Raw genomic sequence first — 24,194 nt, 5'->3', positions numbered from 1 at the left:
CCTTCATATTGCCCTGTGACCTAAGGGATGCGTGTGCAAAATGCCAGTGGTTTCATAGTAATTTGGTTATTAGCACCAAAGGCCTACATTCTACTTGGCATGAGGAACATACTTGAGCCATTTAAATGAACTGGGGGGCAGACAGCACAGTCTTTTTGTCCAAGCCTCAAGATGGCTATTTTCACACTATCACCTGGCCACCTGGAGAGGTTGATTTCCATGGTGTGATGTTTCTTCAGTTTGCTGTAGCATATTTTTTCCTTTAACAATCTCAGGTTCCCTGACTTTGGGGGGTTGGTTCTTCATGTATTGGGAAGATTTACATTTTTGTTTAATGGTCACATTCTGTTGCTTTTATATTGTATCCTCAATCCCCTCATTCACATTGTTTTTAAGCTTTGCTTTGCTCTCAAAAGACCAAGTAAATCTAAGTAACAGAAAACAAAAAGGTAACTAAATTTTCACATAATCGTCTCTTCTATTCCTTTTAAATTGGAGAAAATGTTAGCAGATAAATCTTCATCACACAGATGAATTAGGGCAGCTACAGAAATATTTTGTTTGGTCACTAGAACATAAGTTCCAAAATTCTGACCTGAGATCCAGTTTTCAGCTGACTGGATCAATATACTTAGGTAACCTTTGATTGCATAGATTTGGCATGGAGCTCATGCATATTTATATTTTAAATTCTTTTCCCCGGTTGATTGAAATATACGGCCAGGTTTCAGAACTGTTTGTTGATAGACCTCAGATCTTTGGCACTCAGGTAGAGAGAAATGTAGCTTTTTACCTCAACCTTATACTGAAAGGTAACGTGTTCATAACCATCAAGGTGCAGACTACTTGACTTGCTCAGTAACAGCATTGTTTACTTAGCACATTCAAATAAGTTTTTAAAAAATTTTAAAGAAAATCCCATTTCATCTTGTGTATACTTTAAAAAAACAGAATGGCAGCCATATCTATTTATCCAATGAATCAATATTTAGTATTTTATGTATTTATGTAATCTATATATTATATAAAGATACATAAAAATGGTTGTGTAGCCACAAGCCTTTTTGCTCCAGGTATTAGTCTTTCTGGTTCCTATGCCTTATGCAGTAATGTCTTTGAATATATATGTAGAAACATACATGCTACTTTGGTGAGCCGTTGACACCCTGACATGGAATTTCTGGGAGAACACAGTATTGTTGACAGGGCAGGTTTTCCAGCAAAACGAATATATATATTACTTGCAGTTAGAAAACAAGTTGCTTTGGAGGCAGGCAACAGTAGTAATACTGGATTAAATATTTGGCTCAGAGTACAGTATGAATTATTTAAATCTCTGTTTGACCAAGTTTAGTTGTTCACCCTTTTTTGAATAAGGGCATCTTTATTTTCTTTACCTACTTGAATTACTTTACCCACTGCATTAGGAGATGCTGTATCTTTAGTGTATTGGCAGCTTTGTATGAGGAAGATTCTTTTGAGTTGGAGAGTAGAGGTCTCTAAAATCATTAAAGGTTTCAGTCATGAAACCTCTCTCTCTCTCTCTCTCTCTCTCTCTCTCTCTCTATATATATATATATATATATATATACATATACTTACATATATAATAGTCATTTCACAGATGTTATCTGTATACTTAGTATTTGTAATGTACTTCTGCTGGTATTTGGACATAAAAAAGACATACTACTTTTAAGAGGTTACAGTGTGGGAAAGGGAGAGTTAAAATGATACTCTGACTGCTTCTCCTAGTATTTGCCTTTCTTTTCCATAGATCCCAGGGATTTCCTTTTTAAATTTCCTCTTCAATTTTTGAGCCATCACTTTTTCATTAGTTTACTTGTCTTTCCAGGACTAGCTTTGAAGAAACACCTGGTCTCCCAAGATTTCTCTGAAAAACGTACACAGACATCTTTTGGGGACTTGGGAGGGAGGTGGTTATTGCAATTACTTAGATATAATGTAACAAAATTCATATATCAAGAATTCTAGGAACTTACCAGGTCCTCATAGTTTAACAGTAATTCATTTCCTTATCTACATACTAGATGACATTTCATAACTTGAAGTTTGTATATGAGGGTGGAGTGAAAAAAATCTTGATCCTCAGCGTTCTTCTTAAAGATATGATTGATCCCTTAGGTCTCTAAATCTAGTTATTTGATGAAATCTCCCCCTGTTTTGCCTAAAAGTGTTCTAAGTAAACAATTCTTGATGTTATTCTTTTGTTGAGTAGTGTGATAAGCCATCCTCACCCTTTTTCCTTTTCTCCCAACCATCTTCACTCCTTCTTGTCCTTTCATTGTTATTGCCTTCTTTACGGTGTGCCAGACACTGCATTAGGCAACAGAAATAATAAAGTGTTCAGCAAATGTTGAATTTAACCATGTGCTTGGTGTTAGATATAGAAAACCATAGGCCATAATCTCTGTTTTCAAGCCTTGACAGTCTGGTGGGACAAAATAAATATGCAAGAAATTACAGTACAACCTGACATCATATAACATAGGTACAGACAAGGCCCAACAGAGGAAGGGTATCCTAACTGACAGGTTAACAGAGGAGAGTTTCCTAAAAGTGAATTGGTTAAAAACTAACATTAAGGAGCTACTGGAGTGAAGTGTTCCTGTAATCCTTATAATTATCATGGGTGCATCTTCACCAGGGTTGCTTTTTTTTTTTCCTAGAATTTTAAAGCACAGTAGTCAGACCTGCATTATAGCTTCCCCAAAAGGTAAAAAAAAATAGTATCATCTTTGCCTTTTGATCATTATCTAGTCTTCAGTTTTGTTAGAGCATTTCTTGGGGATTGTTCATATCTTAAGTGGTATCCAATACCTCAGTTTTTCTATAATTAAATAGGAACAAAGTTCTTTTAGTAAGGATTTTTATTACAGGAATGCAGGGAAGCAATGGCTAATAAACCATTAAAAATAAAGTGAAAAGGTTACACTAATGGTTGTTTCTTTGTCCAAAGAAATAATGAAAAAAAATGTTTTAACTATCTCTTCTATAATAGCACCATTTGAGGTTTAGCATGAAATAGGCTATTTGTGAAAGATAAGCCAAAAATTGTGGGAGGTTAATAATCTACAAATGGTACTATGATAAGAAAAATAATTGATAGAACTTTTGATTTGAGAATGTTTCATTAATTGGCTTAGCCACTTACTAACATTTTACCAGGTCATACTCAAATTTAGGACATATTTAATGAATTTGTACTGAACCAATTATCTTAAAAGCTTTACAAGTGTTTACTTTTCAAACCATAAACTGTTGGTCATGGCTATATCTTTTTTTTTAATGTATCATTGATACACAATCTTATGAAGGTTTCACATGAGCAACATTGTGGTTTCGACATTCATCCGTATTGTGGTTTCAACATTCACCCATATTACCAAGTACCCCCCTACCCCATTGCAATCACTGTCCATCAGCATCATAAGATGCTGTAGAGTCACTGGTTGTCTTTTCCGTGCTATACTGCCTTTCCTGTCACCTACCTATATTGTGAGTGTTAATTATAATGCCCCTTGATCCCCTTCTCCCTTCCTCCCCACCCACTCTCCCTAAGCCCTTCTCTTTGGTAACGGCTAGTCCCTTCTTGGAGTCTGTAAGTCTGCTGCTGTTTTGTTCTTCAGTTTTGCTTTGTTACATGCCACAAATGAGTGAAATCATTTGGTACTTGTCTTTCTCTGAGTCATGGCTATATCTTTAAAGCTGTTTAATAAATGTAAATATAACTCTTGACAATTTTCAAACATAAAGAAATTATTCCCATGTCAAAATTGTTCCTAATATTATTACTTTGTTTTTCATTTTGGGAAATTAGAGTAGCATTCCTTGTATCCTAAACTGTACTGCATAGATAGAACCCAACTAACCTTAGGATTTAGTCACCCAAGATACAAATGCTATGTCCAGAATAGTGTTAACTATAAATTTATTTCTTAATGTTTTCTTTAAGAAATTGAATAGTTACCGGAAATTTTGATGTTTGTATCTTTTATTCTATTTTCCCAATGACTTCTGGCTATAAGACAGTGTGAGGATGCAGGGTTAATGCCATAGAAATCAAAATTACAGTTGCTAGCTAAATCATGTAAGACATAATCTTTGAAGACTACCGTTTGTTTAGTATCAGTGCTGGCATAGATTCTAGACACCAAACTATAATATTACAAAAGCGTGATGCCATGAATCCTCATTTGGATTTCTAGTACTTACAGGGGAGATTTGGGGTAATTGTTGAGTCCTCTTGAGCAAATATGCTACCTCACATTATCATAGAATGGTCAGAACTTCCTATTGCTATATCATTCTGCATGAACTACATGTGGTCTAGAAGGTCTATGTCTATTTTTGTAATTTAATGCTGCTTCCCTGATCTTTCTGCTGTCTACAGAGCCAGAGCCCAGAAGTGGAGCAGTTAGGGAGGGTTGTGGAACTGGACAGTGACATGGTAGATATCACCCAGGAGCCAGTTTCGGATTCCATATTAGAAGAGAGCGTGCCTGAAGATCAGGAACCTGTGTCTGCCTCAACACACATTGCATCTTCACTGGGAATTAATCCACATGTCTTGCAGGTGAATTTCTAACCCACCCTTACTACAACAATGCTGTTTTATATTAAATATAAAACTAATATTTATCTCTCTTGTATAACAAGAGACCATTTCCTTGATTGTTCACTTAAGAGCACTGAGGGGTCACTGGACTGAGAGAAAACAGAAATATGGATCTGTTTAGGCTTCATTTTCCCATTTGGGGAGGAAAGGCTATATTGAGATACAGAAGACTGGATTCTAACCCCAATCTTTAAACTCTTACTATTTGTCTTTTAGGCAAGTCATTTAACATCTGTGAGCACTGATTTTTTCTCTATACAATATTATTTTGTTTACTTCATAGGGTTGTTTTGAGGTTCTGGAGAAGTGCTCCACAAAAGTTAAAAGTTTTTTTAAAAAACCAGTAGATACTTCTTTCAACTCTTGTCTCAAATTTCCCATGCCTTTCAGCATGTTAGGAGTTTAGCCTTTGACTTATGTTTGACTTGAAAATTACTCATTGAGCAAACAGGTGAGCAATTACTGTGTGCCAGGCTCTGGCAAAAACTCATATATACAAAGAGGAATATTACAGTTGACTCTTGAATGTCATGGGTTTTAACTATGTGGGGTCCTCTTACTTGTGGATTTTTTTTAAATAAATATATTTGAAGATTTTTTTGGAGGTTTGCAACAATTTGAGAAAACATTTTCTAGCTTTATGGTAAGAATATAGTATATAACATATATACAAAATATGTATTAATTGACTGCTTATGTTATCTGTAAGGCTTCTGGTCAACAGTAGGCTATTAGTAGTTAAGTTTTTCGAGAGTCAAAGTTACACACAAATTTTTGACTGATGGGGAGTCAGCACCTTTAACCGCTACAATTTTCAAGGCTCAACTGTATATAACTTCTATCCTGCAGGCACATACAATGTAATAGAGTCAGTCACACACATGTTAAACTGGCTCTGGACAAAAGCCTTGAGGCAGAGCAGTTGATTGATAATTGTAAACTGTGTTTTGGATTTGAGGCAGCATATTAATTCTAAAGGTATTGCCTTTTTAGATCATGAAAGCATCATTGCTTGCTGATGAAGAAGATGTAGATATGGTCCTGGATCATTTCAGTCGCCTTCCTTCCAAAGCAGATAATTCTCAAGAAATCTGTTCTCCCAGGCTCCCCATTTCAACATCCCACTCATCAAAATCCCGTTCATTAGGTACTGTAAAAGATGCTACTCATGTACTTCTAATAAGCTGAATTGACTTCTCAAGCAAATATTCCTATACTGTCAGGTGTGGATAGTGTTTTTAAGACCATGATTAGTTTTATTGGTACATATGCAGAAGTTGTATGGAGAACAGAGTATTTATATTTTGTGTCAGATCCATTTTTATTTGCTTATAAATGTAGATTAGATTGTTAATTCAGATTTTCTAATTTTTATCACACCATATCAGTAAAGGTCCTACACTGTAGTGTTTTTGTGCAGTAACACTATCCTAAATGCCTTCTAGGAACAAATGTTGCCTTTTATAATGCATAGAACTTGTCAGATTTCTGCTTTTCCCTAAACCTTCCCAAGTTCCTAGGGAAGTGGTTACATACTTGATTTTAAAGCTTTCTCTTTTCTAGTGGGATTGAAGGTAAGAGTATTGATGTCAACAAATAACTTAAATAGATGTAATTTCAAAACATTTTGAAAAACAGAGGAAATACCAGGAAGAGATTTATGTTGCCTTAAAAATTAAATCTTCATTTTTCAATTCTTTTGAGTGCCCTTGCTAAATAACTTTTTTTTTTTTAAGTACTTCAATAAAGCACCAGTTAAACATTCATACAACCTTTTCCATAATGGGTACTACTTGAAAATCACACACTTCAACAACTAGCTCCTTGCTGTGGACAGGAACCATATAAAATTGGAAAATGGGCAATAATAAGAACTGTCTTTCTGAAAGGCACATATGCAATCACAAGATGACTTGGTGGCCTTTTGTTTCTTTAAGTCTATACTCAATCATCAGAATAATGAGAATTTGAATTTTGATCTTAAGCTTTTTATATGGACTGAGAATGTTACATTTGGCATTATGATAAGGGCATGAGCACGTGTCAGATTTACCTGGGCTTGTCTCTCAGTCCAGCCACTAGTAGCTTTGTGGATTTAGACAAGTCATTTACTTGAGCCCAGTTTTCCCATCTATAAAATGAGGATTAAAGTTATTGAAAGGTGAAATGAAACAATGTATACAAATGAACCTATACAGAAACTGCAACAGTTAAATGCTAGGTGATTTTTTTAAATAGTAGTAGTATTGTTTGTCATTAGTGCTGTTATTGTTGAAACCATCATCATTAGAATTCCTGCTATGATTCCCTGATAGAAAGAGTAATTTCTACAGAATCTGACTTAAGCTGCTTCTGGTCATCTATATCTGATTTAATTAGTTTGGTAAAACTGTAATTTCAGCCTCACTGATTGTTATTATTCAAGAAAGAATAGACTGTTTTTTTCTAAGTCTTTTTTTCCCCCTTATTTCAGTTGGTGGGTTACTACAATCAAAATTTACAAGTGGAGTTTTTCTTTCACCAAGTGCCTCTATGCAGGATTGTCGCACTCCCAAAGCATCGTCTTTGATGAATATACCATCCACATCCCCTTGGTCTGTCTCACCACCTCTGACCTCTGTGTTTACAGTGCCCAGTCCAGCCCCTGAGGTTCAGTTGAAAACAGTGGGTACACGCAGACAACCGGGCTTAGTCCCTCTTGAAAAGTCTGTCGCTTATGGCAAGGGGAAACTGTTGATGGACATGGCCCTATTTATGGGACGCTCATTTCGGGTTGGTTGGGGCCCCAACTGGACTCTTGCTAATAGTGGAGAGCAGCTGAGTGGCTCTTGTGAACTGGAAAATCATCAGATTGCTGACTCTATGGAATATGGATTCCTGCCTAATCCAGTAGCTGTTAAATTGTGAGTCACATTTCCTTGTTCTTTTTGAGAAAGTCAGATGTATGAGAAAAATCTTTTCATCATCAGAATACCCAGTGCCAGGGTCCTACCTTGTGATGTTTCTAGGTATATTCTTAGCATAATTCTAGGTAGCAGAAGATATTTATATAATTAAAAACTAAAATAAGATTATCCTATTGTGCTATCAGGATATGAAGAGTATGTAATACTTACCTAATTGTTAAACTTTAGTTGGAAAAGTAACAAACCCAAATCTAGTGCTGTGTCATTCCTTGGGTTTTTATCCCTTTTATTGCATTAGTCATTTTTTCTATTGTCTCACTTAGACATTTGTGATTTCTTCATATATATAAGGTATATTCTCAACTAAGCATATTTCCTGTATCTTAGACGTGATAAGGTGAATGCCTGAACTATGGATAATCCATGCATAGATATTTGGAAATAAGGTGACATTTGGTAACTATATGTTATGGATTTCTGCACAGTCCCCACCATTAATTATTAGGTAATATGCATACAGTTGTTTTGTACAAAGTGTGTAACATTTTCCTCTTTACTTTTTACAATTATAACGAATTGTGCTCTACTACAGATTAAGTGACTTTAATCACCTGTTATCCTTAGTTTTTTTTTTTTTTTAATTAAGGTATCATTGATTATCCTCAGTTTTTAAAGTTGACCTTGAAGAAGTGAAAAAGCACCATCTCTTGAATCTCACTATTAGGAATGTTAATTCTAAAGTTAGGTTATACATGATGTGATATTTTGTCAGTTGTTAATATTGATCTTAAAAATTGGATCAAGGCTAGATTGTGTGTTCATCTTAGAGTCAGTTCTTCAATATTTGTAAGCTTAGCCTGTGACTTTTCATACCTCATTAAGTATAATTTGAGAAACAGGTATCCCATAATAGCTTTTGTTCCTTAGATTTCATAATATCCAGATATGTGCAGAAGCCAGTTCCAAGTCTAATTGTACTGATTCCCATACTTTATAACCTGGCTTAAGAAGCTTTTGGATTCTGAATGTACTGGATTTAGATAATTAGCTTACTCAGTATGTAACAAATAAGTTCAATATAGTTGGACATTAGGAAATAATTTTTAAAAATCATAGTGGATTATATTGCATTCTGTTTGTAGTTATGAAAAGAAAAAAAGGTTTGGTTGTAGGATAATTCTAGCATCTGTCTTCATTTTTGGTCTTGTTTGTCATTTGCCCTTGTAGCCTAACTGAGTCCCCATTCAAAGTTCATTTGGAAAAACTCAGTTTGAGACAAAAGAAGCCAGATGAAGAGCTGCAGTTATATCAGACACCTCTGGAGCTCAAATTAAAACATAGCACTGTCCATGTGGATGAGCTGTGTCCTCTCATTGTCCCCAATCCAGGAGTTGCTGTCATTCATGACTATGCAGATTGGGTTAAGGAAGCATCAAGAGACTTACTGGAAGCACAAAGTGAGTATAGACTATGCTTCTAACCTTTGATGTCCCAGAAACAGGAAGAAGCATGTGTTCAAAGGAAGACAGGTATCCTTATGCCAATGTAGTGGGTGGATGCCTCAGCTTGCACCTGTCTGTGATTGAGTTGGGATGAGCAAAATCCCAAGCAGGAAGAAATTATATCACTGATTAAATTAGTTTTATGATCTTTAACCTATAAATCTTTATTCACAGGAGATGTAGGCAGTCAAATCCTTTGGATTTATGAACTGCATTCCTTCCCCACCCAGAGAAAAAAAGGGAGAGATTTTCTAAATCTTACCCATTCTTCCATGTCCAGCTTAAATCTCACTTGGTCTTCCCAATAACTTTGATGCTTTTAACTTTCCTTCCTGACCTCTCACTCTATTACCTTTCTATACCTACTGTGACTGTGTTTTTCTGAATCAGTACTTTAATAAAAACTTTTCTAATTGGGAACTTAACCGTTACAAATAGTCAAAAAATCATTTCACATCACCTTTATTGAAAAATGGAGACAATTTCGACTTACACCACACCTTTTGGGGATTGTTATGTTCAGTTCTTTGTGTTTTCTTCAGTTGTGTCATCATCTTTTAAGAAATATGAGTCATCTTACCAGTGCATACTTGAAAGTGGCTCAAAGTGGCAAACAATGCTTCCTTTTTGTTTTCCTTCATGAGGGGCAATATAACATAGTGGTTAAGAGTATACAGTTGGATTCAGATTACTTGGGTTTGAATCCTGGCTTTGCAACTTACTGCCTATAACTTTGAGAAGTCACTTAACTGCTGTGTACCTCAGGTTCCTAACCTGTAAAATGCATAGTTATATTGTGTAGAGTTAATTTACTCATAAGCTTTGAACATTGCCATTAGGCTTACTAAATGTTAGGCTGTGCCTATAGCAGAAGAGAATAATCCCTCACAAGTTTTTAGAGCACTTCATGTTCTTAAGACATTTTGCAAACAGAATTTGAGCAAATTATAGGACTTTTCCTGTATCATTTGAGGTTTCATCAGACATAATTAAGGTAGGGGAAACTGTTTAAAGGAGATTAGAGTTATATTTGTTGTACAAGTACCCTGCAGGAACATGGAATGAGCAAGCAGTAATGAAGTGTAGACAGTCAGAAATCAGTTTGAGTGGTTGTTTGGGGTGTTTGTTAATTTATGTATTTTTATACCACAACCAGAATGATGCCCTCTCCATGGTTATTGTAAGACTTCATGTCATGGCATTGCTTTCCTGTCTCTTCCGTAGTTGTGAAGCACTGGAGCCTAACGTGGACATTATGTGAAGCTCTGTGGGGCCACCTGAAGGAGCTTGATGGTCAGCTGGATGAACCCAGTGAATACATTCGGATTCTGGAACGAAGAAGAGCTTTCTCTCGCTGGCTCTCCCATACTGCCGCACCTCAAATTGAGGAGGAAGTCTCCTTATCTCAAAAAGACAACCCTGTGGAGGCTGTCTTCAGCTACCTCACGGGCAAGAGGATCAGCGAGGCCTGCTCTCTGGCCCAGCACTCAGGTGGGTCATGGGGTCCCTTCCTGCATCCCACTCCTTGTCCTACCCCTTAGTTGTGGATTTGCTTTGTCTTCTAACCTGAATACTAAGTATAGACTCCCAGGAAGATTGCTAGTTCCTCCAGAATAGGGACTGTGTCTTCTCATTTTCTTTTTACAACCTTAAACATTAAATTTACTTAATTAAAATGATTACAATTTAAATTACAACGCTACATACATTGTAGTAAAACTAGAAAATGCAAATAAGCAAAACACAATAAACAAAAACCACCTGAATTCCTTATTATGCACTGTAAACATTTCAGTGTGCAATTTGTACTTAGACTTTTACTTTGTAAAATAACAATATATGTAAATATTAACACAGCAACGTATGCATGTAAACTTTTCAGATGGTATCCTGCTATATATATATATATATATATAATGTTCTCTGTTCTTTTCAAGTAATACATTTAAATGTCCTATAATATAGATATTACGATCACATGCTTGTATTCTTTTATATATAAATACATACATATGTGTATGTTAGCAAATTCCTTTTTTGACATTTAAGCTTTTTCTTTTCTACTCTAAGCAATACTCTGAGCCTCTTAAACAAAATGTATTTTGCACCAATTCCCTTATGTCATTCAAAAAATAAATATGTAGAAGTATAATTTCTGTGTTGAGATATTTACTTGGCTTTTTTTTTTTTAAGGACTTCTCATATACATGCTTTCTTAGTTTCCTCTCCATTGAGAGGTATTCATCAAGTACTTAATAACTATTTAACAATAAATCTTGGTAAGAATAAAGGCTGGCATAGTTCAGTGTAATCTATATATGATTAGATCCTTGATCAAATTTTGTTTACTAGAACCTAGTTTATCTAAAAGCAACTAATTGGAGCTATCAGCTGGATTTGTTTTTTGAGGGCTTGGCTAATTTTGGGACTATAAAGGGCACAAATTACAGGAAAAGCTAGAAATGAATAACCTACATAAATGAGAAGTTGCATTCCACTATCACTATACATTTGTCTCAGTGCCTTTTGTGGCAAATCCAAATATAAAACCTCTTAACTTATATTCAATCGATTCTTGACAAACGTGCCAAGACAACTTAAATGTGGAAAGGGTAGTGTTTTCAACAAATAATGGGTAGTTGGACATTCATATGCAAAAGATGAGTTTAGATCCTTACCTCACACCATACACTAAAATCACCTTGAGAAAGTACCTAGAATCCTGCCATTTGTTTAGTATAGGTTCTTGTCATTGGAAATGTTTGTGTGACAAGCCAAGGATTAACAGAAGCTGATTGGTTGGTTGCTGTTACCAGAGCAAAGAGAGGATCTTAATGATTTGTAGTAAGCTTTGATACACAAGTTCCTCTCTGAACTTGACCACCTTAAGTGACCAGAATATTTGTATTTTTTGTTAAATAAGTCCTCTTTTTTGGGTTCTATAAATATACAGAAATAATCCTTCCTTTTTTCTTTTATTATTATTCACCTAGAATACTAATAGCTCATATGGACCACAGCAGTTACTGCATGAATCATAGTTCAGTCCTGCTTTGGTAACCTATATACAATCAGAGAGACAACTTTACCTAATAGCACACTTCCAGATGTGTTCCTGTTGTATGATTTCTTTCCTAAGCTTCTTTGGCTTGTGAATCTTAACAGTCTCAGTTTCTGGCAGGATGGTACTTTAGTCATATAAGCACTGACCCATATACAAAAACAAAAAGTAAAGGACTGTTGACTTTTAGGAAGTTTGTATTAGGGCTGAAACAATTTTTCTCTTAACTAATGACTGGAAATCCTTGTAAAGAATGTCTATCCCCTTATATTCTCATTAATTAGAATCTTTTTATTGCCCCAGCCCTTTGTGCTTAAAAAATTTTATTAAAAGAGAATATTGAACCCATGAGAGTGAAAGACTCAACAGTTCTCTTTACACCATATACAGGTGGCATGTTTTTACTTTAGGTTTGAGTTGGCCATTTCTTGGTGTCATTCTACTAGTTGGGTATGTTTTCAGTGACATCTCAGTTTTTAACTACAAGCCTTTGAGTCAGATATTTTTCTCCACTTTATAGAGGAAGTAGTTTGTCTAGAACAGAAGTAGAAGTAGATGTCATTGAATTCTCTATAATATACCATCTATAAGTAATTTAGATTAAGATATTTGGAAGATTTTCTACCCATGCAGAAAATGGTAAGTTCTTGATCAGTATTTTGGCACTACTGCAGAAAGCAGTCACAGGTGTAAAGTTCTCCTGAGGGCTAGAAGAAATACGGTAATGCCTCCAAGTGTTTCCCCAAGTCTATAAATCTCCATGATTACCAGAGAATATCTGTTTCTCTTACCAGGTGATCATCGTCTTGCCCTTCTTTTATCCCAGTTGGTGGGTAGCCAGTCAGTCCGGGAGCTGCTAACCATGCAGCTGGTAGACTGGCATCAGCTCCAGGCTGACAGCTTCATCCAGGATGAGAGACTGCGCATTTTTGCCCTGTTGGCTGGAAAACCGGTATTTTCCTCTTTTCTCACAAACTCACACAGATTTTTCTCATAAATTAGAAATTGCTTGAGGTTAAGGCAAAGAGCTGTTTTTGTAAATCATACACTACTACACTTGACTAAGCAACTTTTAAATTTTAATGGAAATGCTGTCAGATTATAAAGGTACAACATACATTGTAAAAGCTAGATTTATAGAAATTAAAACATTAAAATCTGCCATTTCTCATATTGTAGTGATAAGAAAAGTAAATACTTTGTTGTCTTTCCAGATATTTTAATTCTGTATCAAGCTATATTGTGCCTATTTACATATTTGTATATTCAAAGAAAATATACAAAGCAGTTCTGCAACTTTTTTTAAACTTTTTTAAAAATTATATCTGGACATTCTTTCATGTCATGCAGCATCATTCTTTTTAATGACTTACTCTATTCCATTTTATGGAGGAAGTACCATAATTATTTTAAGCCAGTTCTCTATCGCTGCCTACCTGTTGATTGTAGTCTTAAAGTCAATTTCCAAATATGAAATAACTGGTCAGAATTTATGCATGTCTTAAAGATTTAAGTTGGCAACTGTGGACATTGAGAAAACCTCCTCTTTGCTGTCAGTGGTTCTCCTCTCTTCTTAGAGCACTGAAGGTCTAAATCCACCCTCTCACCTACCACCAAGGGACAATGTGTTTTGTATCTGGATCATTAACACTGCCATCTAGACCATTTAAAATGTTACTTGAATAAGTGAATAACTTGTAGACCTGAACAGTAGCAAGGTAATGTATATTACCTGTGATAACAACACTGTCTCCTGCAGGTATGGCAACTTTCAGAACAGAAGCAGATAAATGTATGCTCCCAGCTGGACTGGAAACGCTCCCTGGCTGTCCACCTTTGGTATTTGCTTCCACCAACAGCCTCCATTTCTAGGGCACTCAGCATGTATGAAGAAGCATTTCAGGTATATGTGTCCAGTAGAACCAAGGAAGAGTCCTGGTAGGAGTTCTCTTTTTACCAGAAAGTACTGCAGAGAAGAAAGCAACAAGTCACATTTTAGAATACTTTTTTCCTAACTGCTTTCTTTAAAAGTACCATAAAACTGAAATGGACCCAGGAAATCTGATAGAAAAGTTAACTTTTCTTCTTCGCCTGGACCGGGCTACTCTTGAACTTTTCCAAGTGTCTCCTTTTTAATATGATGAGATACCACAGTTGTTTTCCTGCCTCCACATCAGACGGTTTTTCTTGTTCTAAAGCTGTCTTAACTCTTATGTGAATTGCCTGAGATGTGGTCTGACTTCAGGTTTGTTATATCCCCAAATTAGCAGGTCTGAAATTTGCCTCTGAACATTGTCACATTTGATATTCCTTGTCAGTGTTGAGGCTCAAGTTTGTAGTTTTTAATGCCATCACTTCTTCTGTTCTGCTGTCCATATTTATTATCATTGATGTCATTTGTCAGAATTATTTGTCAGGAAAAAGAAAACGCTAAAGAAGCTGAGTGTGAAAGAAAAAATGGGAGGAAGTTTAGAGTGAGCTCTCTGAAGTCTTTGACAGTCCATTGAAAGACAGGTAGAATATATCATTGATCAAAATAAGTTTAAAATCCTTAACACATTCCTTTAGGGTGTCACATCTGCATCATTCTTAATATATGTGTCTTAGTAATTGAGTCACGATAGCGTCTAGTGAAACATTAGCTGCTGATGTACTGTTTCATCAAATTCTCCACTTCAGAATATCTCTGAGAGTGACAGATATGCCTGCTCCCCACTTCCTTCATATCTGGAGGGCTCTGGCTGTGTGGTAGAGGAGGAACAAGACTCACAGAGACCACTTCAGGATGTCTGCTTTCACCTTCTAAAACTCTACAGTGACAGGTAAACCAGAGCCTTGCGTTATAGTCTCTTGAGGGCTAGATGAGCCCTTGGAAGTTCTTTCCTGAGTCTTTTCCCTTTCATATGCAGCCAAATTGTCTTAAGTCTGTGTAAATTACCAAAATATCACTTAATAGTCGTTGAGTGCAGAAAGCATTGGAACTAAAGTTAGAAATCTAAAAATTAATCAACTGTAATGAGATACACTTTATATATAATGAAGTGTGCAATTTGATACATTTTAAGGTAACATAACTGTCACCACATCAGTATATTAACATTACCTCAAAAAAGCTACCTCGTGTCCCTTTGCAGTCAGTCCTCACCTCCAGATAACTACTGACCAGCTTTTTTTTATAGATTAGTTTTGTTCTTAACATAATTGGTATCATTCTGTATGATATCTTTTGTGTCTGACTTCTTTGACTCAGGACAATGATAATAAGATTTGTTCTTGTTAATATGTGTTACAGAAGTTTTTTTTATTACATAACTTACACATTAATTTGTTGATGGTCAGTTAGGTTTTCTTGGTTTTGGCTGTTATGTATAAAGCTGCCACGAGCTTTTGTGTTCAAAAGTGCTTATATCATTTACATTCCCACTAAGATCTCTATAATTTCATATCCTCTTCAAAATTTGGTATTGTCAGTTTTTTAAATTTTACTATTTTAGTGGGCATATACTGCTTTTTTTGTTGTGTGGGTGTATTTTTTTAAACAAATGTAGACTGGTTTGTTTATCCTATAATAACAACACATGCTATTATTATCCCTAATCAATTAAAACTATTTCAAAACATCCTTACATTATATCAGAAACACTGGAATTTTCTCCAGTTGCAAACAATAGCTCACATCTCATTTCAGTTCTTCAGATATTTTCTTTTAAATATAGGATATTTAACTATATTAACGGTGGAATAACATAGTTCTTTATTATGGTAAACTATATCTAATTAAGATTGTGTTTTAATTTGCATTTCCCTACTGCCTAATGATGTTGTGAGCATTTTTTCATGTGCTTTTTTACCATCTGTATTTTTTCCTTGCTGAGGTATCTGTTAAAATCTTTTGGCTGTTCTATAGGATTGTCTTATTATGTTATGACAGTTCTTTATATAGTCTGAATGTAAGTCCTTTATTACAAATAAATTTATGCAGTTTTTTCTCCCAGAATAAGGGCTTGTTTTTACATTTTCTTAATAAAGAAATTTTCTTAACAAAGAAAATGAGGAACAGAAGTTTTACATTTTATATAAAATCATTTTAATACATTTTTACAAAGTCTAATTTATTAAAGTTAATTGAACTACAAAATCAATATCTTTAATTGGGTTTTGAGATTCTCTATTCTTGAGTCAGTTTTGATCATTTGTTTCTTCTAAGGAATTTGTTTCAAAGTAACCAAATTTATTGGCATAAAAAGTCATTCATAAAATTTCCTTTTATTCTTTTAGAATTTCTGTATAATCTGTAACTATGTCTCTTTTCCTTCCTGATATTAGTAATTGTCTTTTCTCTTTTTTGCTTGCTTAATCTACCTCCATCTTTTGATTTCACTGGTTATCTCTATTACTTGTTCAGCTCAAAATGGATCATAACCCTAATGTCAAACTTAATGAAAACAATAATCTTCTAAAAGAAAAAAAAGCAGATCTTCACAGCCAAGAATTAGCCAAAGATGTCTCAGAAAAAAATTGGTAAAATTTTTTTCTTCAAAGAATTTAAAACCAACAAAAATTTTAAAAAGTTAAAACTGCTTAAACAAATTAAAAACTACTGCTCATTGAAAGACTTAAGAGAATGAAAAGAAAAGCCACAGATTGGAGGAAGATATTTTCAGTTCATTTATCTGATAAAGGACTTGTATCCAGAACATAGAAAGAACTCTCAAAACTCAATAATAAGAAAACAAACAACCCAGAAGACAAGTAGTGATTCTATAGCATGGACATTAGTGATTCTATACTAATGGACAGTGACTGTAATGTGGGGACTTGATAATGGGAGGGATCTAGTAACTACAGTGTTGCTCATGTAATTATATATTAATGATACCAAAATTTAAAAAAAAGAAAACCAATTTACTGGGTGAATTTTTTTAAATTAAAGTACCATTGATATACAATCTTACGATGGTTTCACATAAACAACACAGTGGTTTCAAAATTCACCCATATTATCAACTCCTCCCTCATTTGCAGTCACTGTCTATAAGTGTAGTAACATGTTATAGAGTCATTAATTGTCTTCTCCATGCTATACTGAAATTGGGCAAAATATTTAAACAGATGCTTTATTAAAGCACATGAAGAGATGTAAATGTTCAAAATCAATAAACAGGGAAATGCAAATTAGAACCATCATGATGCACTATGACCCACCTGTTAGAATGGCTAGAAATTAAAAAGATCTGCTGTACCAAGTATCATGGAGTTAGAGCATTTCAAATTCTCATACACTGCTGGTGAAAAAAGTAAAATGATATTGGCACTTTGGTGAACAATTTAGCAGTTTAAAAAGTTGTGCAGAGATCCACATCCATATGATATAGCCATTGCACTTCTAGGGGTTTACGCAAAAGGAATGAAAATATACCTGTATACAAATGTTTATAACAGCTTTAAATATTGTAAAGCTGTAATAGTCCAAAACTGGAAACAACCAAAGCTTCCATCAACAGGTGAATGGATAAACTTATGGTGGTATATCCATACAATGAAATGCTACTCAGTGATAAAAAGGAATGAACTGTTGAAACAAAATAATTTTACTTGGGTTTGAAAGAGGCATACCAGAGGAGTATCTTCCAGAAATACTTATTGTATGATTCTGATGTATATATATTCTGGAAAATGCAAACTAATCTATAATGATAGAGAAGGCAGATTAGTGATCGCCTGGGAATGGTAGGTGCAGAGAGGGGCAGTAGGAGAGGGATTACAGAGGGGCATAAGGGAACCTTTGGAGGTGATGAGTATGTTGCCACTACCTTGGTGAGTTTCACAGGTGTATACATGTGTTAAAACTTAGGAAAACTACCTTCTAAATACATACAGTTCATTGTATGTCACTTTTTAATGTCAAAAGAAAAAAGAAAAAAAGGAATGTTTAAAGGTGCTAGAAATAAATAAACCAAAGCCTGAGTGAGATAATAACCCTTTTTCTTATGAAAGGTAGAGTCACTATTGAAAGGAAGGAGCGACACACAGCAGCAATTCACCAGAGAATTCCACTTTATTAGGGAAAGGTCCTGGGTTATATAGGAAGGGGCATGAGGTGATTGTGGTGTTACTTCTACGGGGCTGGTGGCTATTGGCTAGGTGCTGGGATTGGGAGAGGGGAGAGGTGATTGGGCTTCAGGTGGCGCCGGCGGGAACCAAAGACCGGGAAGAGAAGCAGGAAGTTCGCCATCTTACTGGTGGGGGCCCTTCATTCCCCCCTTTCTCCTCTATGGGGTTGTGGACATTGCTTTCTCTCTGACTGCTTCCTGCTGAATGGGGGTGGAGAAGGGAGTGAGGGCTTGAGGATTGGGAAGAAAGGGTTGATAGGACTCCCCACAGTAAGGATGAGTAGATGTGGACTTCTTCAGGTTGGAAATCAATGAAGGTTCCCTGTAACCATAGGTCGAGGACTTGTTGATTCCAATGGTGCCAAGAGGATACGGGTGCCACAAGCCAGGCGTCTGCGGTCAGTGTTTCCAGGAACTGTTTCCAGCAGGGAGAGGGGTCCATCTCAGCGTGTGGTGATGAGGTTATGTGAGGGTGAGGGATCTTCTGTGGCTAAAAGCTGGTAGTTCCTGAGTAAAAGCTGGTGGAAAGTTTGATTAGAGATTTTACCGACTTGGGATTTGATAAACTTTACTATACAAGGCAAGAAGAGACAAGCGAGAAGAATGATTGTTATAGGGCCTGCAATGGGCCACAGCCAGGTGAGGAAGGAGTTTGTTAGTATTGAAGAGAATGGGTTGGAATTAGAAGCAGAGTAGAGGCTGGAGGCAAGGTCAGTGAGTTTGATAATGTCAGTTTCTACAATGCCGGATTCGTTGATGTAATAGCAGCACTTTTCTCGAAGGAAGACGCAGGTGCCGCCCTTTTCGGCTGTAAGCAGATCTAAGGCTCGCCGGTTTTGAAGGGTGACCTTAGCTAGCAAAGTGACCTGTCTTTGGAGAGAGACCAGGGAATCGGCAGTGGATGTCAGGGCCCCCTCAGGTTTGGCATTGAGATCTCTAATTGCCCATAGAGAGTGACCCAAGGCTCCTCCCGAAAACCCTGCCCCAATGGCTGAGGTGGTCAAAGAGATACCAACCATGATGGGAAGGAAAGCAGCCCTTTTTGTGCAAGAGGTCAAGGGAGGTTGGAGCTCAAGAAACTCTGCCATGCTGTAAAGTGTAAGCTGTGGGATTAGGGTGACGAGAATGCAGGGTATATTGGTGTTGGGAGGCAGTGAGTTGAAAAGACTGCCATTACACCAAAAGAAGTGTCCTGGTTGTGTAAAAGTTTTAGAGTCAGAGGTGGGGGTGTAGATAGAGAGACAGTGAAGTGCACTGGAGGGGGGAGGGGTTGGGCCTACACAGTGGTGGATGGTGAGATTGTTTGCGTATTCTGGTTCCCATAGGGGTATGTCTGCCAGGGGGTGGAGGGGTTGTCCTTCTGCGTGAAAGGAGTAATTGAAAATGTTAAGGGGCACGGCAGCTAGCAGTGGGCGCTGTAGTGATGCGCACAAGAAACAATTGGCGGTGTTAAGGGTGTGGTTGAGAAAGATGGTGGTGTCCTGAATAAGCTGTAACCAAGAGTAGGAGGAATTGGAAGAGGGGCAGGGATAAGAAGATGAAGAGGCGCCATCAAGAGTTTGGATAATTACTTTTTCGGAATGTCTGATATCGGATGCAACTTGAGAGATCTAGGAATGAGAGGGAACATATTCTCGAGAGATATGAAGGGTACCATGGTGGGTCGAGGACCCCCTGTAGTAAACTGAGGCTGTGACTCCGGCAGCCCATTGAGAGTCCAAGGGATCTGGGATTGATAAAGAGAATGAGCCGTTGGGATATTTCATGAAACAGTTGGAGGAGTAAAACTGTGGGTACCGGGAGTTACCCATGTAGTGAATGGCGCAAGACCGGTAGGGACATCCCCCGTAGGTGTCTTGCCATCGCCTGCAGTAGGCTTGTCTTTGGTCATAGAGGAAGCAGAGGTAGGGAGAGTAAAGGTAGCTGCTAGTGAGCACTTCGGTGGAGTGAGGAAAGTGGAGGTATAAAGGCTCGGAGCAGCCTTTTAGAGGGCAGTCTAATGTGGCAATGAGGGCAGTAACTTTTGTTTGATGCTGTGTGTAAGTCTGTCTGACTTTGAATCGCCATACAAAGGAGGCTGGGGTGGTGGGGAAGACAATAGGAATGAGGAAAAAAAGCGAGAGAGCAGTAAAGGAGGAAAAAATCATGATTCAGGTATGGATGGCAAAGGGGGTGAACGGGAGATGCGGAGATTCAAGGGATCAGAGGGATGAGGCGTGGTAGAGTAGACAGCGTCTTGGGCTGTATCCGAAGGACTCTGGATTGTGACTGATGGGTCTTGGGTGTCCAGAGGAGGTGGGTCCTGGGTATTTGGTTTCAACCTGGAGATATGCATCCAAGGGGTGACAGAGTTATCAGGCAGTAAGAGCTTGGCGGCCGAAGGGGTGCAGAGAATAATTGGGTGTGGACCTTCCCATTTTGGGGTGAGAGAGGGCCGATCCGCTGACAGCTTATAAAACACTAGTTGGCTGGGCTGTAAGACAGGAGGATTTTGGGAGGCATATGGATCAGGAAGGAGCCAATCCTGATATTTCCACAATTCAGGTGAGGAGGAGAGAGAGTAGTGGAAGGACCATATTGGGAGGAATTGGTCCTTTGTGGGAAGGGAGCCCTGGGGGTAGAATCGGGCGGCCATACATGATCTCAAAGGGCGACAAGAAGGAAGGTTTCTTTGGGAGGGCCTGAATGCGGAGTAGAGCTAAGGGAAGTAAGCGAACCCAGTCAAGGTGTAGTTCTAGAGATAGTTTGGTTAGGATGTCCTTTAGAGTCCTATTGGTTCTTTCTACTTTTCCCGAAGCCTGTGGTCGATAAGGACAATGTAAATGCCAGGGGAGCGAGAGCGACTTGGAGAGGTTCTGGATAATTTGGGCAGTGAACTCAGGGCCATTATCTGATTGGAGGGAAGTGGGCATCCTGAACCTAGGAAAGATCTGGGTGAGGAGGATAGAGGCAACTGCGGACTCTCGTTTGTTAGTGGTGGGGAAAGCCTCAACCCATCCTGAAAATGTATCTACTAACACGACTAGGTATCTGGTACACCGTACGAGGGGCATGTTAGTGAAGTCTATTTGCCAATCTGCGGCAGGGACATTACCCCTTGCTTGATGAGCCGGGAACCGTCGGGCCTTGAGGGGGGTATTAGGGTTAGTGTGTTGGCAGATGGTGCACCTGCGGGTGATTTGGTCAAGTAGGATTTTGTTTTCAGGAGAGAGAGAGAAAAAGGATTGTAAAAAATGGATCAAGGATTGGGGGCTGGGATGGAACAGATCATGTAAGAAGTGGAAGAGAGACTCTTTGTCCTGGGAACAGAGAGTGTCTTATGATAAGGCTAAAACTGCAAGGGCAGACGGATCGTTGTCTGGTGCGTCTTCTGATAGGGCAACCGACCGGGCTACTCTGTCAGCTTTGTTGTTACCCCTTGTAATGGGAGAGTCATCTTTTTGATGTGATTTGCAGTGGACTATGCCCAGTAGGTGTGGGAGTTGTGAAGCTTCTATAAGTTTGGTAATTAAGGCTGAATTAGTGATGGAATTTCCTTTTGTGGTGAGGAGGACTCGTTCTTTCCATACTGCCACGTGAGACAAGAGAATGTGGAATACGCATTTGGAGTCAGTGTACAGTGTGAGAGACGTGTCCCGGGCCAGAGTGCAAGCCCTGATGGCTGCAGTGAGTTCGGCCTGTTGATTGGTTGTACCGGGGGGTAGGGCTCATGCCTCGATGACGTCTTCGAGGGAGACTACTGCGTATCCTGCGTAGTGGGTGCCCTCATGTTTAAAGGAGGACCCATCAGTAAACCAGATGAGGTCGGAGTGTGAGAGGGCTCCTTCGGAGATCGTGGAGTGGCACGGAAGGAAGTTGTGAAGGGCTTCCAGGCAATCATGCGAGGGAGTATGAGGAGAGTAGGGCAGAGGAAGAAGAGCGGCCGCATTCAGGGGCTGACAGGGGAGGAAAGAAATGTCTGGATTTTGGAGGAAAGAGGATGGTAAGGTCAGGAGTCTGGAGGGAGGGAGAGTCTGTAAACTTTTGTAGGTTAAGAGATCTTTTAGGTGATGTGGGGACAGAATGGTAAGGGGCGCCCTGAATGTTAGTTTATGAGCTTCTTTCTGCAAGAGCTGTCCAGCGGCTAATGCCTGTAGGCAGGGGGCCCATCCCTGAACTGTGGGGTCTAATTGCTTGGAGAGATAAGCTACTGGGGCAAAGGATGGGCCATAATATTGGCCTAGGACTCCTAGAGCTTGACTGGACCTCTCATGAATGTATAATGAGAAGGGCTTCAACAAATCAGGAAGATGGAGAGCTGGGGCTTCCACAAGGGCTTGACGGAGCTTAATGAAGGAGTGTCGGGGTGAGGAGGATAATGGTTCTTCAGGGGGGCCCTTGCTGAGGTCGTATAGGGGTCTTGCCAACAGGGAGAAGTTAGGGATCCACGCTCTAAAATACCCAGCCAGGCCTAGAAAGGAAAGGATTTCTATCTTGGTTTTGGGAATGGGCAGATCAGAGAGGAACCATTTTCTGTCTAAGGTAATGGACTTTCTTTGTTGAGATAGGAGGAATCTGAGGTAAGTGACAGGAGGGGAAGAGATTTGAGCTTTGACGGGGATACCCGATAACTTCTGGAAGCTAGAAGGTCAAGTAGGGAGGCAGTGTCAAGTTGAGACTGTTCCCACGAGAGACTGCAGAGTAGAAGATCGTCCACGTATAGTAATAAGGTGGACTCGGAGTGATCATGATGAAACTGATTGAGGTCCTGAGCTAGGACTTGTCTAAAAATATGGGGACTATCTCGGAAGCCTTGTGGCAAAACTGTCCAAGTGAGTTGTTCCGAATGTCTCGTGCATGGGTCCGTCCAGGTGAAGGCGAAAAAATCTTGGGAGGAGGGGTCCAGAGGGATAGAAAAAAAAATGCATCCTTGAGATCTAGGACTGAGAAGTGAGAGGCCGAGGCAGGGATCCGCGATAAAAGGGAACTAAGGGATGGGTAGGGATGATGGCCATATTAATGAGGGGGAGATCTTGGACTAGGCAGAAAGAGCCGTTGGTTTTTTTAACAGCTAATATGGGGTTATTAAATGGAGAGTGAGTGGGTCTGAGGTAATTTTTGTTTAAAAAGTCCTGAATGATGGGTTGGAGGCCTATGAGGGCTGAAGTGGTTAGGGAGTATTGTGCCTGACAGATATACTGAGAGGGATCATGTAATTTGATAGAGGCAGGAGGACATAGAGCCACGGAGGGGCTTGTAATGTCCCAAACTTTGGGATTTACAGGGTGTATGCGGACGGAACTGGAGCTTTCATTGGGTAGAGGGGGGTCGTCGGCTATGAGGGCCATCAGAAAGGGTGTACTGGCTGTGGGAGTGGATATAGTTATGGAAACGTGGAGGAGAGAAAGGATGTCCTGTCCTAGTAAAGGGATGGGACACTGGGGCATAACCAGGAAGGAGTGGGAGAAAGGTATGGGATTGTCTTGGATTGTACATAAAAGGGGGGGTGGGAGGGGCTTAATGGGAAAATCTGTTTACCTCCTACCCCGACTATAGGAGTAATGGCAGGCGTGGTAGGGCCCTGGTATTCTCACAAGACTGAGAAGGTGGCTCCTGTATCTAGGAGGAAGGAGATGGGGCGACCGTCTACTATTAAAGTAACCCCTGGGCTCCTGTTTGGTGATGGAAATGGTCGGGCGCGAAGCCCCCGGGCCCCTTCAATCTTCCTCTGCCAGCCCCACTATGGCAGGCTTAGGATGGGGGTTGTTCGTCCAGCCTCCCCTTCGGGTGGCTGGGCAATCAGACCCCCAGTGGCCCTTTTTGTGGCATCTGGGGCATGGGGTGGTAGGAGATCTGGGGGAGGGGCACGCCCTTGACCAATGTCCCTCTTTTCCGCACTTGAAACAAGCTCCTGGGGGGTGGGGGGGCTTGTTTGTAGAGGGGCGCCCAGGTTGTGGTTTTATCAGCTGGGCCAACATTTGGAAATTGGCCTGA

The 24,194-nt window shown here is 38.8% G+C and overlaps 1 protein-coding gene across 5 annotated transcripts in view; it reads left to right on the top strand.

Annotated features, from left to right (window-relative positions):
• Positions 1-24,194, top strand: part of NUP98 (nucleoporin 98 and 96 precursor) — a 129,022-nt gene that overhangs the window by 83,120 nt on the left and 21,708 nt on the right. For all 5 annotated transcript variants that reach the window (XM_073216059.1, XM_073216057.1, XM_073216058.1 and 2 more), the window contains 8 exons: positions 4,415-4,597; positions 5,633-5,786; positions 7,113-7,542; positions 8,773-9,002; positions 10,272-10,538; positions 12,903-13,060; positions 13,868-14,011; positions 14,788-14,930. In XM_073216059.1, the coding sequence (XP_073072160.1) occupies positions 4,415-4,597; positions 5,633-5,786; positions 7,113-7,542; positions 8,773-9,002; positions 10,272-10,538; positions 12,903-13,060; positions 13,868-14,011; positions 14,788-14,930 (1,709 nt within the window). The remainder of the gene's footprint in view (positions 1-4,414; positions 4,598-5,632; positions 5,787-7,112; positions 7,543-8,772; positions 9,003-10,271; positions 10,539-12,902; positions 13,061-13,867; positions 14,012-14,787; positions 14,931-24,194) is intronic.

The sequence above is a fragment of the Manis javanica genome, chromosome 11 (assembly GCF_040802235.1).
Source record: "Manis javanica isolate MJ-LG chromosome 11, MJ_LKY, whole genome shotgun sequence".
Lineage (NCBI taxonomy): Eukaryota > Metazoa > Chordata > Mammalia > Pholidota > Manidae > Manis > Manis javanica.
Note: the sequence above shows the minus strand (reverse complement) of the source record. Positions and strands in the feature narration are given on the sequence as shown.